Source organism: Myotis daubentonii, chromosome 1 (genome assembly GCF_963259705.1).
Source record: "Myotis daubentonii chromosome 1, mMyoDau2.1, whole genome shotgun sequence".
In the NCBI taxonomy this organism is placed as follows: Eukaryota; Metazoa; Chordata; class Mammalia; order Chiroptera; family Vespertilionidae; genus Myotis; species Myotis daubentonii.
This window is the reverse complement of record NC_081840.1, coordinates 58068585-58085282: the sequence shown is the minus strand read 5'-3', so window position 1 is coordinate 58085282 and position 16698 is coordinate 58068585. Positions and strand designations below refer to the sequence as shown.

General features: G+C 41.0%; 1 protein-coding gene across 4 annotated transcripts in view; it reads left to right on the top strand.

Moving 5' to 3' along the window:
* The window catches only part of AP4E1 (adaptor related protein complex 4 subunit epsilon 1), a 75217-nt gene that overhangs the window by 14536 nt on the left and 43983 nt on the right, over positions 1-16698 (top strand). For 3 of the 4 annotated variants that reach the window (XM_059701423.1, XM_059701412.1, XM_059701431.1), the window contains 4 exons: positions 2212-2285; positions 4386-4507; positions 11699-11858; positions 13716-13882. In XM_059701423.1, coding sequence (XP_059557406.1) covers positions 2212-2285; positions 4386-4507; positions 11699-11858; positions 13716-13882 — 523 coding nt within the window. The remainder of the gene's footprint in view (positions 1-2211; positions 2286-4385; positions 4508-11698; positions 11859-13715; positions 13883-16698) is intronic. The other variant, XM_059701439.1, reaches the window with a different exon arrangement.

Here is a 16698-nt window from a genome sequence, read left to right as displayed (position 1 = left end):
TTAGGTCCTTTGCCCATTTTTAAATTGGATTGTTTGTCTTCCTTTAAGTTCCTTATATATTTTGGATATTAACCATTTTCAGATGTATCATTGCCAAATATGTTATCCCATACAGTGGGCTCCCTTTTCGTTCTGTTGATGGTTTCTTTTGCTGTACAGAAGCTTTTTATTTTGATGTAGTCCCATTTGTTTATTTTCTCCTTAGTTTCTTTTGCCTTAGGAGATGTATCCATAAACATATTGCTATGAGAGATGTCTGAGATTTTGCTGCCTATGGTTTCCTCTAGGATTTTTATGGTTTTACGACTTAAATTTAAGTCTTTTATCCATTTTGAGTTTGTTCTTGTGTATGGTGTAAGTTGGTGGTCTATTTCATTTTTTTTGCATGTATCTGTTCAATTTTCCCACCGCTGTTTATTGAAGAGACTATCTTGACTCTATTGTATGCTTTTGCCTCCTTTGTCAAATATTAATTGAGTGTAATGGCTTGTGTCGATTTCCTGAGTTCTCTGTTCTGTTCCATTTCTATGTGCTTGTTCTTGTGCCAGTACCAGGCTGTTTTGCTTACGGTGGCTTTGTAGTATAGCTTGAAATCTGGTATTGTAATTCCTCCAACTTTGTTTTTCTTTTTCAAGATTGCTGCAGCTATTCAGGGCCTTTTTTGATTTCATATAAATTTTTGGAGTATTTGTTCTAGCTCTGTGAAATATGCCCTTGGTATTTTAATGGGGATTGCATTGAATCTAGATTGCCTTGGATAGTACGGACAGTTTAATGATGTTGATTCTACCAATCCATGAAGTTATGTGGGTCCCCTTCTCAATTCTGGTGCTCTCTGCTAGGGGTTGGGGGAGGGCCCAGCTTGGGGATTAGACCGCAGAGTTCTCAGTGGCAACTCCCCACAGCTGAAATACCTCTCTGGAACTTCAGTTGCTGTCTGTGGGTGCCCAGACAGCCCTTTCGTGCCTCTGCCCCTGCTACCAGTCTCTGTTTAGTCTCCACTTTTGGTCCTTGGGTATCAGGGTTCTCTCCAGCGAGTTTCCCATTGATTATTCAGAAAGTTTTTCTGTATTTTAGTTGTAATTCAAGTTTGTTCCTGGGAGCCTGCCCGTGCAGCATGCACTTATTCCGCCGCCATTTTTAATCCTCTCCAGAGCTTCTTTTAATAGGTTTCTGTACAGATCCATTTGGCATCAACTCCCAGTCTCTGATGATAGTGTCAACAGAAAAACATCCAAACTTGTAGAGAATTTTTATAAATTTATTTCAGCCAAGCAGAGGATACACCTGAAAGCAACATCTCAAGGGACTCAGAATAGGAACTTTCCATATTTTTCCCATGTTCCCAAACACACACATATAGTGTAGGCGCTGGGTAATGATGGGTATACTTAACAATAGAAACCCTAATGAAAGGGCTGAAAAGAGTTGGGAAGAATGAAAAACAATGACGACAGGATTCAGGGGATAGGGCCTCACAGTAGACTATGTGGAGAGAAAGAACAACATAGGGGTTAAAAACATGAACTAACTCTTCCTGGCTAGGTTGAGCCCTGGCTCTCTGCCTTGTAATAGGTATAGATCTTGGGCAACTACCATTTGGGGGCTTCATCATTATATCAGGGATAATAATATCTATCTCATAGAGTTGTGAGGATTAAATGAGGTGAGGCTTGTAATGTAGTTGACCCATAGTAACTGTCTAACAAATGTTCCAGTATGAAGGGTGACTAGTATGTCTTCAAATTGAGGAAATAAGGTATTGTTTATGGCTTAGTATATGATTTACATCATATGGCTTGATATTAGGTGGTAGCTCATTCAACAACACAGATAGCCAGTAACACACTAGTAGCTATTAGTTTTTGAGTAACTCTGTGTTTGGCTACAGGACAGAAAATGTTCTGATGGATTGTGTAGAGATATGCACAAAACATAGCTTGTATTTCTAATGTCTACATGGCTTTAAGTTGGTGCACACAGTCTCTTTTCCACTTTAGGTATATCCTATGAAATATGTAATTCTGGAATATTTCAGGATGAAGAACTCTTGAAATCTTCCTTACTAGAGGTTTTGATCTTCATATTTTACAATTTGTTTTCATATTTACCTACAACTGGTATCTTTGACACTTAATTTTGGAATATATGATTGCTTTGTTTAAATTCTTGGGAACATTGTGATGAGACTTTTCCCTTCAAATTTTATAGGTTATTTGGCAGTGTCTTTATTTCTACATGAAAGTCATGAACTGTTGCTTCTCCTTGTGAATACAGTTGTAAAGGTACTGTATTGTATGTTGGTTATTATGAAGTCAGAAATTATTTCTGCAGGCACCTGACATTTTTCCTTAGTCATATTGAATTAGATATTTTTGGAAGAAGGTAGGTTTACAGAATGGGTGTAGAAAAATCCTTTTATTTATTTATTTATTTATTTATTTATTTTAGATCTTTTAGATCAGTGTCTGTATCTGCAAAATGGGGATAATAATAGAACTTAACCAAGTTGTGAAGGTTGTACAAAACACTATGAAAGTAGTAATAGCTACTGCTGCTGTTGTTAGACTTAAAACTCAGTTCTCCAGACTCTTAGTTCTGGATATTTCCATGTTGTTGTCTCTTTCTCTGGGATATGTTCTAAAGGGATGAGATGTAAACTGAATAATTATTTTAAATTCTAAAAGTAACCCTTATAATAAAAACCTAATATGCTAAGTGTCTAACCATTCATTCGACTGTTCAACCAGTCACTGTGATGTGCACTGACCAACAGGGGGCAGAAGATCCAACTGGTAGGTTAGCTTGCTGCTGGGGTTCAGCCATTGAGACTGGGCGATTCGGACTGACATGCCCTGGAGCCCTCCTGGAGTCCCTCCCCTGCCCTGATCGTGCACTGGTGGAGTCCGTTGGCTTGGCCTGTACCCTCTCACAATCCAGGACCCCTAGGGGATGTCGGAGAGCTGGTTTCAACCTGATCCCCGCAGGCCAGGCTGAGGGACCCCACTGGTGCATGAATCCATGCACCGGGCCTCTAGTAGAATATAATTGGAACTGGAATGTACAGATAATAAAAACACAATTTAATCCATACTCACAATATTTTTTCCTGTTAAATTTTTAAAAAAATTATTTCTTTGAAAATATATTTTTATTGATTTCAGAGAGGGAGGGAGAGGGCGAGAGAGATAGAAACATCAGTGATGAGAGAGAATCATTGATAGGCTGCCTCCTGCATGCCACCTGCTGGGGATCGAACCTGCAACCTGGGCATTTGCCCTTGACCCAAATTGAACCGAGTATCCTTCTATCCACTGAGCCAAACTGGCTAGGGCTCCTGTTAAATTTTTAATCAAAATTGGTAATGAAGTATAATTGAATTGTTGAGTATTTTCCTGTTTACTTTGTGTCAGTCTTTTGATGTGTGAGTCTGTGTGTGTATAGTACTTTCTGAATTTTAAGTCTTATACTCTATTAAGATTAATTTAGTAGCTTAAATTTTTCCAAACTTAAAAATAGTTTTTCGTTTTCTGTTAGAATGATTAATAAAATTTGTGCATATCTAAGTATGTATGAATTCATGCCTTTTATTGTATAGTAGAGGCCTGGTGCACGAAATTGTGCACGGCGGGGGCGGGGGGTGTCCTCAGCCTGGCCTGCACCCTCTTGTGGTCTGGGACCCCTCAGGGGATGTCTGCCTGCTGGCTTAAGCCTGGTCTTCCTGGGGATCAGGCCTAAGCCAGCAATCAGACGTCCCTCTCGCAGTCTGGTGCTCTCGCAGTCCGGGACCCCTTGCTCCTTACTGCCTACCTGCAGCAGAGGTGGGAGAGGCTCCTGTTATTGCCGCTGCACTCGCCAGCCATGAGTCCAGCTTCTGTCTGAGTGGTGCTCCCACTCTGGGAGTGCACTGACCACCAGGGGGAAGCTCCTGCGTTGAACGTCTGCCCCCTGTGGTCAGTGCATGTCATAGCAATTGGTCATTCTGCTGTTCAGTCGATTTGCATATTAGGGTTTTATTATATAGAATATTTGAGAATTACTTCCTTTTAAACTTTCGCTCATTGTTTAACAAGGACAATTCATAAAGTTGGTTTGCTATTAGTTTACAAAGGTTTTAAAAGCTGTTCTAAAGGAAACTACTTGGGCCAGTGTCAGAACAGAAATACAGTTTCCTTTTGGATCAATTGCTTTTTGGCTGTGTTTATTTATTGACTGTTAAAGCAAATGAAACAGAGATATTTCTATAAAAGATGAGGTAAATGTACAACTTAATTATAAAGTTAGTAGAAAACTATTAAGTAAGTGGGGCCATTGCAATGTTGCGCTCACTATACCTAGTTTTAAACTTTGCACTGAATGTTTTCTTTGCTTAATGATTGTGTCAGGACTTGCAGAGCACTAACCTGGTGGAAGTATGTATGGCACTTACTATCGTTAGCCAGATTTTCCCTCAAGAAATGATTCCAGCTGTTCTTCCATTAATAGAAGATAAACTTCAACATTCTAAGTAAGTAAATTCTTTTGGATAGGTGTATATACTATATATATTTCAAAACAAAAATTTATACTAAAAATTTATTATAACTTACTTAGTGCTACCAAGGTAGAGGATATTCTTTGTCAGATAAAATACAAAAATCCCTGATAGCATCGTCCTTTATTTTTACGTGGATTTAGAAAAATACCAGGCAGCTTTCTGAAGTTAAACTGAGAGGCAGTGAGGACCTTAGTGTCAGGAGTCCTTGGCTTTCCTCCCACTTCTACCGCTAGTCAGCTGTGGGCCTGGTTTTCCCTTGGTTGTGTGGGGTTGCTTGAAGCTCCTTAATTCCCACAAAATGGTTTGAGGATAGAGTCAAATAATGGAAAACATTTAGAAATAATTCAAATGCTATGAATGCAGAGAGCTTCGTGTATTGGGGATGCTTTTATATTAAAACTGCAGTATTCAAATACTATTTTATAGTAGAATAAATCCTAATAAACCTTAACTTTTAGTATTTTGCTAATCTTATCCTGTAAGGTTCCGTAACTCTTTCCTTAATGCTTGGCTTGTTTTTTCACCATACTTGAATTCTTTTGTCTTCACCATACTTGAATTCTTTTTTTTTTAAATTTTGTTTTATTGCTTAAAGTAGAGTATTACATATGTCTCCTTTTTTTTCCCCCCTTGACATTTCCCTGGCCTCCCCTATCCCCCCACATACTTGAATTCTTTTGTTTCTTAACTTTGTAACCTTTAAAGCTAGGAAAAAATTTTCAATTATTTTCTATTTTTCCTTTGTGATTATAGTATTTTAGTTATGCGTACATTCTTGATAAAGATTTATGTGTTACTCAACATTTCTGTATTTCTTATGCCTCTTTACGTCAGTGTTTTTAGTGTTCTAAGGTTATAAATTGTTGACTTATAGGTTTGTGTTTTTTTTTAAATCCTCACCTGAGGATATTTTTTCTATTGATTTTTAGAGAGAGTAGAAAGGAGAGGGAGAAACAGAAACACTGATGTGAGAGAGAAACATCGATTGGTTGCTTCCTGCACACCCATGACCAGGGCAGGAAGCCTGCAATTGAGGTATGTGCCCTTGACCAGAATCAAACCCTGGACCCTTCAGTCCGCAGGCCAACACTCTATCCACTGAGCCAAACCGTCAAGGGCTGTTTGTTTTTTTAAAACATATTTTATTGATTTCAGAGAGGGGGAGAGAGAGAGAGAGTTAGAAACATCAATGATGAGAGAGAATCATTGGTCAGCTGCCTCCTGCACACCTCCTGCTGGGGATTGAGCTTGCAGCCTGGGCATATGCCCTGACCAGAATCAAATCATGACCTCATGGTTCATAGGTTGATGCTCAACCACTGAACCACACTAGCTGAGCATGGTTTGTATTTTTTTTTTCATATATTTTATTGATTTTTTACAGAGAGGAAGGGAGAGAGATAGAGAGTTAGAAACATCCATGAGAGAGAAACATTGATCAGCTGCCTCCTGCACACCCCCTACTGGGGATGTGCCTGCAACCAAGGTACATGCCCTTGACCAGAATCAAACCTGGGACCCTTCAGTCTGCAGGCCAATGTTCTATCCACTGAGCCAAACCAATCACGGCATGGTTTGTATTTTTAAAGAAAAAGCTAAAATGATAGTTTCACTAAGAATGGTAGAATAACTTTATAGGTTTTTCAGACTTGTTATAATGTGTTTTTTTTTAATGTCAACCTGTTAGAACAAATGCTGGGTAATGACAGTTAATTACTGGAAATAATATATTAGCTTTTCTTAGATAATTATAGGTTGATCTGATCATAGCAGAACATATTTTTATATAATATTTTCATGCCACCACTCTGTGGTAATCATACATTCTGATTCTTTATATGAAACTAGAGGCTTGGTGCACGAAATTCATACATGGGTAGGGTCCCGAGGCCTGGCCAGCAATCAGGGCCGATCGGGGCCTTCCGGCTGCTGGCTGGGGCCTTCTTCTCTGGCTGCTGGCTGCCAGCCGGGGACTTCCTTCGTTCTCCACCGCCTCCTGGTGGTCAGCGCACATCATAATGAGCAGTCGAACTCCTGAGGGGACACTTTGCATATTAGCCTTTTATATAGATACTAGAGGCCCGGTGCACAAAAATTTGTGCACTCAGGGGGGAGGGGGTCCCTCAGCCCGGCCTGTGCCCTCTCACAGTCTGGGACCCCTCGGGAGATAACGACCTGCTGGCTTAGGCCTGCTCCTGGGTGACAGAGGACAGGCCCAATCCCTAGGTGCAGCCCCTGGTCGGGCTCAGAGCAGGGCTGATTGGGGAGTTGGGGCGCCGCCCCCTGTCATGCACAGAGCAGGGCGGATCGGGAGGTTGCGATGCCACCCTCAGTCACGCTCAGGGTAGGGCCGATTGGGGGGTTAGGGCACCGCCCCTTGTCACACTCAAGGCAGGGTCGATGGGGAGGTTGCGGCGCCACCCCCTGTCACGCACAGAGCAGGGCCAATCAGGGAGGTTGGGGCTCCGTACCCTGTCACGCACAGAGCAGGGCCCATCAGGGGGGTTGGGGCTCCGTACCCTGTCACGCACAGAGCAGGGCCCGTGTGGGGGGGGGGGTGGGGCGCCACCCTCTATCACCCACAGAGCAGGGCCGATCAGGGGGTTGGGGCGCTGCCACTCTCACACTCAGGGCAGGGCCGATGGGGAGGTTATGGCTCTACCCTGTCACATACAGAGCAGGGCCCATTGGGGGGGTTTGGGGCGCTGCACCCTGTCACACACAGAGCAGGGCCTGTGGGGGGGGGTTGGGGCGCCGCACCCTGTCACACACACAGCCGCAGGGCAATCAGGGGGTTGAGGAGCTCCCCCCTATCAGGCACAGAGCAGGGCTGATCAGGGGGTTGGGGCGCCTTCCCCTGTCACGAACAGAGCAGGGCAGATAGGGAGGTTGTGGCCCCACCCCCTGTCACACACAGAGCTGCAGGGCAATCAGGGGGTTTGGGCGCTGCCCCCTGTCACACTGATCCCGGTGCCGGGAGGCCTCGTGGCTCCGCTGATCCCGGTGCTGGGATGCATATTACCCTTTTACTATGTAGGATAGAGGCCTGGTGCATGGGTGGGGGCTGGCTGGTTTGCCCTGAAAGGTGTCCTGGATGAGGGTGGGGGTCCCCACTGGGGTGCCTGGCCAGCCTGGGTGAGGGGATGATGGCTGTTTGCAGCTGGTCACACACCCTTCAGTGTGGGGGTCCCCACTGGGGTGCTTGGCCAGTCTGGGTGAAGGGCTGAGGGCTGTTTTCAGGCTGGCGGGTGACTGAAGCTCCCAACTGTTCCTTTTGTTCTTTCTTTATTTATTTATTTTATTCTGGGCCAGCTTTAGCTCTGGCTCCAGCTCTGAGGCCTCTGCTGCTGAAAGCAGGTATCTGGTTTGTTTGGGTTCTATAATTGAAACACTGTTTCAACTCCAGCTCTGAGATCCCGGTGGGCTGAATGCAGGTTTCTGGGGTTTTGTTTAGCTTCTATATTTGTAACTATGTTTCAGACTGCAAGCTCAGAGGCCGGCAAGGCAGGCGGGGAACGTTAGTTTCCTCTATCACTGAAGCAAGCAAGCCTCATGTTAGCTTCAAGCTGCCTGGCTGCCGGCTGCTACCTTGGCTGGCAGTTAATTTGCATATCACCCTGATTAGCCAATGGGAAGGGTAGCGGAGGTACGGCTGATTACCATGTTTCTCTTTTATTAGATAGGACTAGAGGCCCAGTGCACAAAAATTTGTGCACTCGGGGTGGTCCCTCAGCCCAGCCTGTGACCTCTCGCAGTCTGGGACCCTTTGGGGGATAATCACCTGCTGGCTTATCCACGGGAGGCCCGGATGGAGGTGGGGCGGGTGGTGGCTCGCACTGTCCCGCCCCGCTGCCCCGGGTCACACACGGGAGGCCCGGATGGTGGTTCGCACTGTCCCGCCCCGCCTGCAGTATGCAAATTTAATGGCTATCTTTGTTAGTTTAGTTTGCATACTCTTCTGATTGGCTGATGGGTGCAGTGAAGGTACGGTCAATTAGCATCTTTGTCTTTTATTAGTGTAGATAGATTCTTCTGGGAATTGATTTTTTTCTTTATTGCTTCCCATTTACCCTTTTCAGTTTTTTCTTACTGTTTCCCATCTACTCTAATTTCAAATCCTGGACTTTCTGTCTTCTACTAGTTAAAGTTTAGACTTGAAACTCTGATTCTGCAGTTATGGCTATATCTATTCCATGTTATAGAGTGAAGCTAAAGAATATGGGACAGAGCTACAGGTAGGCTAGTGGATGTCACAAAGAAGATGTGAGACAGGGTTTGGACTCGACTTTGAATCCCTGCTGTATTTTGGCATGCCAGATTTAGAGCTCGAATCCACGTGTCTTAACACATTGTTTGCGGGTAGTTTTTATTGCGCGCTAACAGGTGGTGCGGGCCATTTTTGCTAATTTTTTGCGCAAATGGCAACGTTCAGTAAAATTACGATAACTTTAGTTTACGTATTTATATGTTACCCGCATTCTACCGCTAGTCTATAAAAAACGTGTTAATACGTGTCCCGCGCCGCTCTACTACCAGTCAACGTAAAACGTATAAATACGTTTCCCGCATACAATGTGTTAAGGTCTTGTGTTAGTACCATCACTTAGGGCCAGGCTTAGGCATTCCTGAGCATGTTCAGAGTTCATTTTTTTCTGATCTCATTTACCTGTTCTCTCCCAGATTAATTAATATTGCTTAATACCCACTAGCAATACATTGGGATGTTGTTTACAGTCACCATAGTATTAATACTAATGACAAGTGTGTTGTTAATTTTTTCTACGTGAAAATAATTTTTCATCATGGCATAGTTTGGCTAGGAAGATATGAGTTGCTTGTTAATGGAATTTAGCAGAAGCTAGATGACCATTTGTTAGGAATCTTATGAAAGGAATTATTGAATAGAACACAGAGGATTGCTTTGAATAATCTCAATTTTGATATTCTCTGATTTTAAGTAATAGCAGTAAAACTTAAGCATCATGAACAAAACTCTGGCTATTAAAACAATAACAAAACAATGCCAATGCAAAACCCAAACTACAGACATGTTAACATGTCTTTAAAACTTAAACATAAAGCTCTGGCTATTAACAAAACAATGCCAATGTGTTAACATTTTTAAAACTAGTAAGAATAACAAAACAGTGCCAATGCAAAACAGCAATAAGTGAGTTTCTGCTAAATGAAAGTTTCTTTTGCTGGTTTACTCAGAGTCCTCAGACTTGGCTGAGCAAAATTTTGCAGAAGACTGGCAGCTATCCAATGCTAGCATAGCCAGAAACATGATTGAGGGAGTAGCTTCCACATCTTGTTTTTCTACCATCTGCTGGGCCTCAGTTGTTAACTTCTTCAGCTGGCCCCATGTTGGCACCTCAGTCCCTTGCATAGCCTTCGTCATCTTCCTTTTCCGTATTGCTGTCATCGGGGCAACTCTCAGTCTTTTGAGCGAAGGGATGAAGGGACAAGGAGCTTCTCTGTGTCCACTGTGGTGACGCACGTAATGCCCTGGCCCTCAAATAGGCTGCGCTGCTCCTTCTGGAAAGATACAAAACACAACCTCTTCCCCACATTATTACTAGATCTGGTAAAACTCTTGTCTGGTTTGTGCATCACTCCACTGGGCTACCTAGGTGGAGGCTATTGCACTGGAGGCCCAATGCCTTCCGGCTTCTGTCTGTATTGTAATTCAAAAAATTTAACACATAACATTCTTCAGCTTAACACACAGCATTCTTCTCCCCCCCTTTTTTGTTTTTATAGTTGCATTTTAAGAGTAGGATTGGCTCTTTCTGCTATTGCCTGAGTCCTGATCTATCATCCCAGGGAGAACTTGCCAATCCTGTGCTTCCCGGGGTGGCATGATAAAGATTTACTGAGCCGGCTGGAAAGGCTGCAGTGGGGTTAAGGATAAGGCCCCTACTGTTTGGTGGGGCCAGCCCTGCTTGAAGTTTCCCTGCCTAGGTGGCATTGGTTGCCACAGCACCCCCTTTCTTTTTCTGCTGACAAGCGAATGCAGTAGCTGATACTATTCCCCGAATGTAGGCTGGTCCAGTGTCAGCACAAACACGAGTCTCTAAGTTGTTTTCCTACCTTCTCCCATGTCTCTACATTTACCTTTCCTTCCTCAGGAAACCATGGGCCCGTTTTACTTACAAAATCCAACAAATCGCCGAAACCGGTTTGGCTCAGTGGATAGAGCGTTGGCCTGCGGACTGAAAGGTCCCAGGTTCAATTCCGGTCAAGGGCATGTACCTGGGTTGCGGGCATATCCCCAGTAGGAGATGTGCAGGAGGCAGCTGATCGATGTTTCTCTCTCATCGATGTTTCTAGCTCTCTATCTCTCTCCCTTCCTCTCTGTAAAAAATCAATAAAATATATTAAAAAAAAATCCAACAAATCGAAAAGCTGTTGATACCTCACAGAACAGCCCTGTGCTTGGAGCATAGCCTTAAGCATGGATACGTATATACGATCCTGAATTTCCCATGTTTTACACCTAGTTATATCACTGAACTTCGCTCCTTACCTTCCTTCTTGTTTTCTGCATTTGTTTCACTGGAGCATCCTTTCACCTGACAACTGTAGTTCCCCCGAACTCATGCCCCGCTTTGGGCGCCACATGTGCCGAGCCAGCTCAGCCAAGGGTTTGAAAGCCTGAGTGAGGGCGGTGAAGGATGAAGAAATGACAAAGAGAATAAGCTGGGTCTTGGTGGATCTTCCTGTGCCTGGCTGAGGCCACAGAGAGAGATCCAGAGGCAAGCTGAGCCTTTATTTTATAGCCAGAGGTAAACAAGGTAGTGGTCACCATAGTTACAATGTTCTTGTGAGATTCACCTGTTTTGGCAGCACTTGCTACTTCTCCCTCAGCCCATTAGCTTCCCAGATAAGTTCTAGGGAGGGTCATAAGGTCAAGCCTAATTATACTAAGAGGACTGTGCCCTCTAAGTTGGGACTTGTTGGTGGCTTTGCCAGCAGGTCAGTCCGAGGCTTAACCCTATAGCTGCGCCCTACATTTAAGAAAGGAAATTAATGAATGTGTATTTCTCTTTTTAGATTAAAGTGATAGCTAATATATTGAAATCATTTGGTCTGTAATCTTTTAAAATTAAATGCCTGAAAATTCAGATGGTTTGTTCGGATTTCATTTTTTATCTTCAGGGAGATTATACGAAGAAAAGCTGTTCTGGCATTATACAAATTCCATCTCATTGCTCCTAATCAAGTACAACATATCCATATTAAGTTTCAGAAAGCACTTTGTGACAGAGATGTTGGAGTCATGGCTGCTTCCTTGCACATATACCATAGGATGATTAAGGTAAGTTGAAAATTTCAGTAGTTGCCATTAAAAAAACATAATTATGGCATAATAAAAAAAACCCTCAGATTTTTCAGTCAAATGCTTAATTTCAATGTTTTATTACTGACTTTTATTTTTTAAAAAATGTATTTTTATTGATTTCAGAGAGGAAGGGAGAGGGAGAGAGAGATAGAAACATCAGAGATGAGAGAGAATCATTGATCAGCTGCCTCCTGCACGCCCCCTACTGGGGATCAAGCCCGCAATCTCAGTATGTGCCCTTGACCAGAATCCAACCCGGGACCCATCAGTCCATTGGCCGACGCTCTATCCACTGAGCCAAACCAGCCAGGGCTATTATTGACTTTTAAATAGTAATCTTTGCAAGTTGTTGATAGGTTTAGTAGTAGGCACATTATAGAATTAGTCTTTTTTTAAAAAATTCTCACCTGAGCATATGCTTTTTTCAGTGATTCTAGAGAGGAAAATAGAGGGAGAGACAGAGAAACATCCATGTGATTGGTTGCCTCCCATATGCACCCTGACCAGGGATTGAACCCATGACCTGGGTATGTGTCCTGACTGGGAATTGAACCTGAGAGCAACCAGTGCTCCAACCATTGAGCAACACCTGCCATGGCAGTCTTTTTTTTTTTTTTTTTTTATGCCTAAAATTTTTTCATGTTACTGAAGAAGCATAGAAAAATGATAGGTAGGAAAGCAATTGAAATTTTCAGATTTGTGGTTTTTTAAGTAGTGATTGTGTTTTATACAACTTTATGTGATGCATAACAGCTTATAGAAATGAGCAGAGCCTGTAGGGGTTTTGCAAGGTAGAGACTAGTGTTGATGCCATACATTGATACTATATCAGAAAAGCTAGGAGGGTTGAATGGTATGGTAAAAACATTTTCTAATTGGTGACATGGATTTCTACTAATTCAGCCACAGTGAATTGCCTGAAACGCTTTATATCTGAAAGTATATATTTGTGAGAGATTTCATGAGTACCTCATAATGAAATGGAATATGCTGTTGAATTCAATTTAAAATTATAGAATTGAAGGTATCTTTAATGCATTGTGTTCTAGAACAATATGATATAAATAGATATTTGATATTCAATCTTATTTTTCCTCTAACATTTACTAAACTTTGAAAGAGCTATTATTTCCTTTAAAAAAATGTGTTCTTGATATGTAATAAAATTATGATGACGAATCCAGTGTTCATTTTGAGGAATGTGTATTTAATCCCCCCAGGCCAAGAGATTAGTCAGATATATAATTAAGGTACACTCACTCAGAACCCCAACATACTGAAGTACTGTAGGGCTGATTAGTTTTTAATAGACAGATTCACTGACTTTGGAGGGCTTAAATGTTTGAGTAGTCTTCGCTGTGCTCTATGCTCTTCTACCCAGAACACATTTAGCTCATTTACATGAGAAGACTTTTGCAAAGTTTAGAGATTGCAAACAGGTCTTAATTTTCCTAAAAGTAGAGATATTACAGCCCTTTTTCAGTATGCCAGTTCTTTTTACCTTTTTATTTATTGCCAGTATTGACTATTAAAGGTTCTATATAAGATGTAATTATAAGAACTTTTGAAATGTGATTATACTGTGTGTGGGAACAAGTAGGGAGTGGTCGAAGTTTTTTGGGGGATGATTCAGCTTTGGATCAGTGGCCAGAGGAGTTTCATCATGGAAGAAATTAATCAGACTGGAACACTTTCATTAAATGTGAACATGGAACTTCTAAGTCAACATGTATTAAGTTAGATTCTATATGGCATTTCAACCAAGTCTATTTTATATGTAGTAAGACATTATTATTAACAGAATGTTTTTTGTTTTTTATTTTTTGGATGTAGGAGAATTCATCTGGATATAAAGATTTGACTGGGAGTTTTGTAACAATTTTGAAGCAAGTAGTTGGAGGAAAGCTCCCAGTAGATTTCAATTACCACAGTGTCCCAGCACCATGGTTACAAATCCAGCTCTTGAGAATACTAAGACTTCTAGGAAAAGACGATCAAAGGTAAACTTAAGTAAATTTGATAGTCACCTGGAGGTTTCAAGATAAGCCAGATTCTCCTAATGCTTTGGGTTGGCTTAGTAGTGATAAATAAACCACTTTATAAGAAGTATATAATTCAGGTTGCTGGGATAATCCTGGCTCTCTGCTTATCTAAATCCTACTCCTGGTGAAAGGTACCGGTGAAGCTTTATGTCTTCTCTGAAGCTTTCTTAGTCATTCTACTTTAGAGGTTGGGAAACTTTTTTTGTCAAGGGCCAGATAGTAATAAATATTTAGGCTTTGTGAGCTATATGTTGCCTGTTGCAACCACTCAACTCTGCTCTTATATAGCTCAAAAGCAGTCATAGACAGTACACAAATGAGCACAATTAATAAAAAAATCTTTTTATGGACATTAAAACTTGAATCTCATACATTTTATGTGTTGTGAAATGTTACTATTTTGACCCCTCCCCCCCCCATTTAAAAATGTAAGAACCATTTTTAGCCAGCAGCCATACAAAAATAGATGACAAGCTAAGTGAGCCTGCGGACTATAGCTTGCTGACCCTTGGCTCTAGTTGGATGCTTCACCTTAATTCATTTGTCTGAATACTCCTTTAACCAATAATTTATATTTTATGGGTATCTTACCTATTATATATATTTCAAACTTACAGAAAAGTTCCAAGAATAGTACAAGGAGCTCTCTTATGCCCTTTATCTAGATTTATTGTTTGCATTTTCTCTCTTTCTGTATGTGCATGTGTGCACACATTATTATTATTATTATTTTAAGCCTCGCCCATGGATATTTTTCTGTTGATTTTTTTTTAGAGAGAGTGGAAGGGAGGGAGGAGGAGGGGGAGAGAGAGATAGAGAGAGAAGCATCAATGTAAGAGAGACATCGATTGGTTGCCTCTCACATGCACCCTGACCCAGGCTTGGGATTGAGCCTGCAACCGAGGTACGAGCCCTTGACCAGAATCAAACCCCAGGGCCAGTGCTCTAACTGCTGAGCCAATCCAGGTAGGGCACACATTATTTTCATTTTTTTCTGAACTATTTGAGAGCAAGTCCAACTAGATTTTAGTTCCCTTGAGAGTAAGGACCATGGCTGGAGTCCCTGAACAGTTTCAGTGTTTTGACTTTATGAGATTCGGTTCTCTTTTATGCAGTAGGATTCATTTACATTCTGATTCTTAACCTATCTTTACGAAGGGATTGTCCTTGCGGATGTCGCTCCTAGTAATGCCTCGTCAGCATCCATTTGCCCTTTACACTCCTGATAAGTGCTAACTGGGCTATATCACTCTTGGTGTATTGCTATTTTACTTTTTTCTGTGTTTATGAATCTCAACTCTGATTGAAACTAGGGGTCTCATGGAGCAGACACACATGAAAAATGTTTGTCCTAAATACATATTATTTTATGTAACCCAACCTATCTTGTTGTGGAGCTCTAGTTGGAGTTCACTGGAATTCTCTTTTAAAAACACAAATTTCATAGCAGTGCACCCAGGCCTTACTGGTCTAAAAAGATTTAATGCCATCATATTTTGTCAGGACAGAACTTTGAGGCTTTTAGTGAATTTACTGAATGTAGTAACTCATCATCTTCCCTTTCTTTCATGGATGAATTTGGAGCATACATACAAAGATGACTAAGAGCTCTTACCTTCGAAGGGCTCAGTTGAATAGAAATTAGGCACAATTAAAGTGAATAAAGATGGGAACTCTTACAATGTTGTGGAACATTAAAATGTTTTCTCCTTTGTTGTTCCAACTCTAATGAGATTTTATGTTAACATAAACCTTATATTTCTTAAGAAATGATTAACTCAATGTGGCAAAGAAAAAAATGTTATAACAGATTCTAATGTATTTAATTGAAAGAAATAATTTAGTAATTATTTATTGATGGGTTTTTATATTGTTTGAGTATTTTCTTGTGTTTTACAGCATTTTGCTTCTTAGGTTATTTATATTTAGCTTGATCATGTCTGCAAATGTTTCTACATTTCATGTGGTTAAACATGATTTATGCCAGATATTGGCTTTTATAATTAAGAAACTAGATTGTAATCCAGGTGAAGAATTACTAAATTGGGGGGCGAGGGGAGAGAATTTGTAACATCTACTATATGGTTATTTTCTCTGGAAGAAATGCTTACACAGTAAAATGAAGGATTTTAGAAAATGGTTATGGATTCTCACTGGATATTTATACTTTGATCAAGATGGAATCAAAGTACACATACTTCAGATTGAATTTGATAGTTGTGTATTGGAGAAAAAGAAGAAATTTTTGATAAAGATACAAATGATTAAGTAATTTGTGTAGCCCCAGATTATTTTGATGTTTTTGCTTGTTTGCTTTACAGTGTACTTTCTCTGTAAGACTACTATGTGCATGCTAGGTTGAAGTAGCTTTTATTTCTGTTAGTAGTTTTTGAATTTGTAAAACTTACAAAAATACCAGCTGAGAAGCCATAGTTTTCACATTGGCACCTTGTAGAGGACTTTTCTAGGCAGGAGGATGAGTGCTAGGACTCTGTAAAGCACCGCATTTCTTACAGCATCTACCTCCACCCAGTTATCGCAACAGTAATCAGTGATCATAATGGCATAGGAATGGACAAATTTGTTAATTTTCTTTATATTTAACACAAATGAAAGCTAAAGTTTTCTTTCTGAAGAACTCAATGCTGCTCATAGACTAATGTTTGAATATTTTAAAGAAATTATGTGGTTTAAATACAGAAAATGTACTGTCTGGAATAATCTGGATCTGTGAGGTATTACTGTAGTAACTTTAAACAGGTAGAAATATTTTA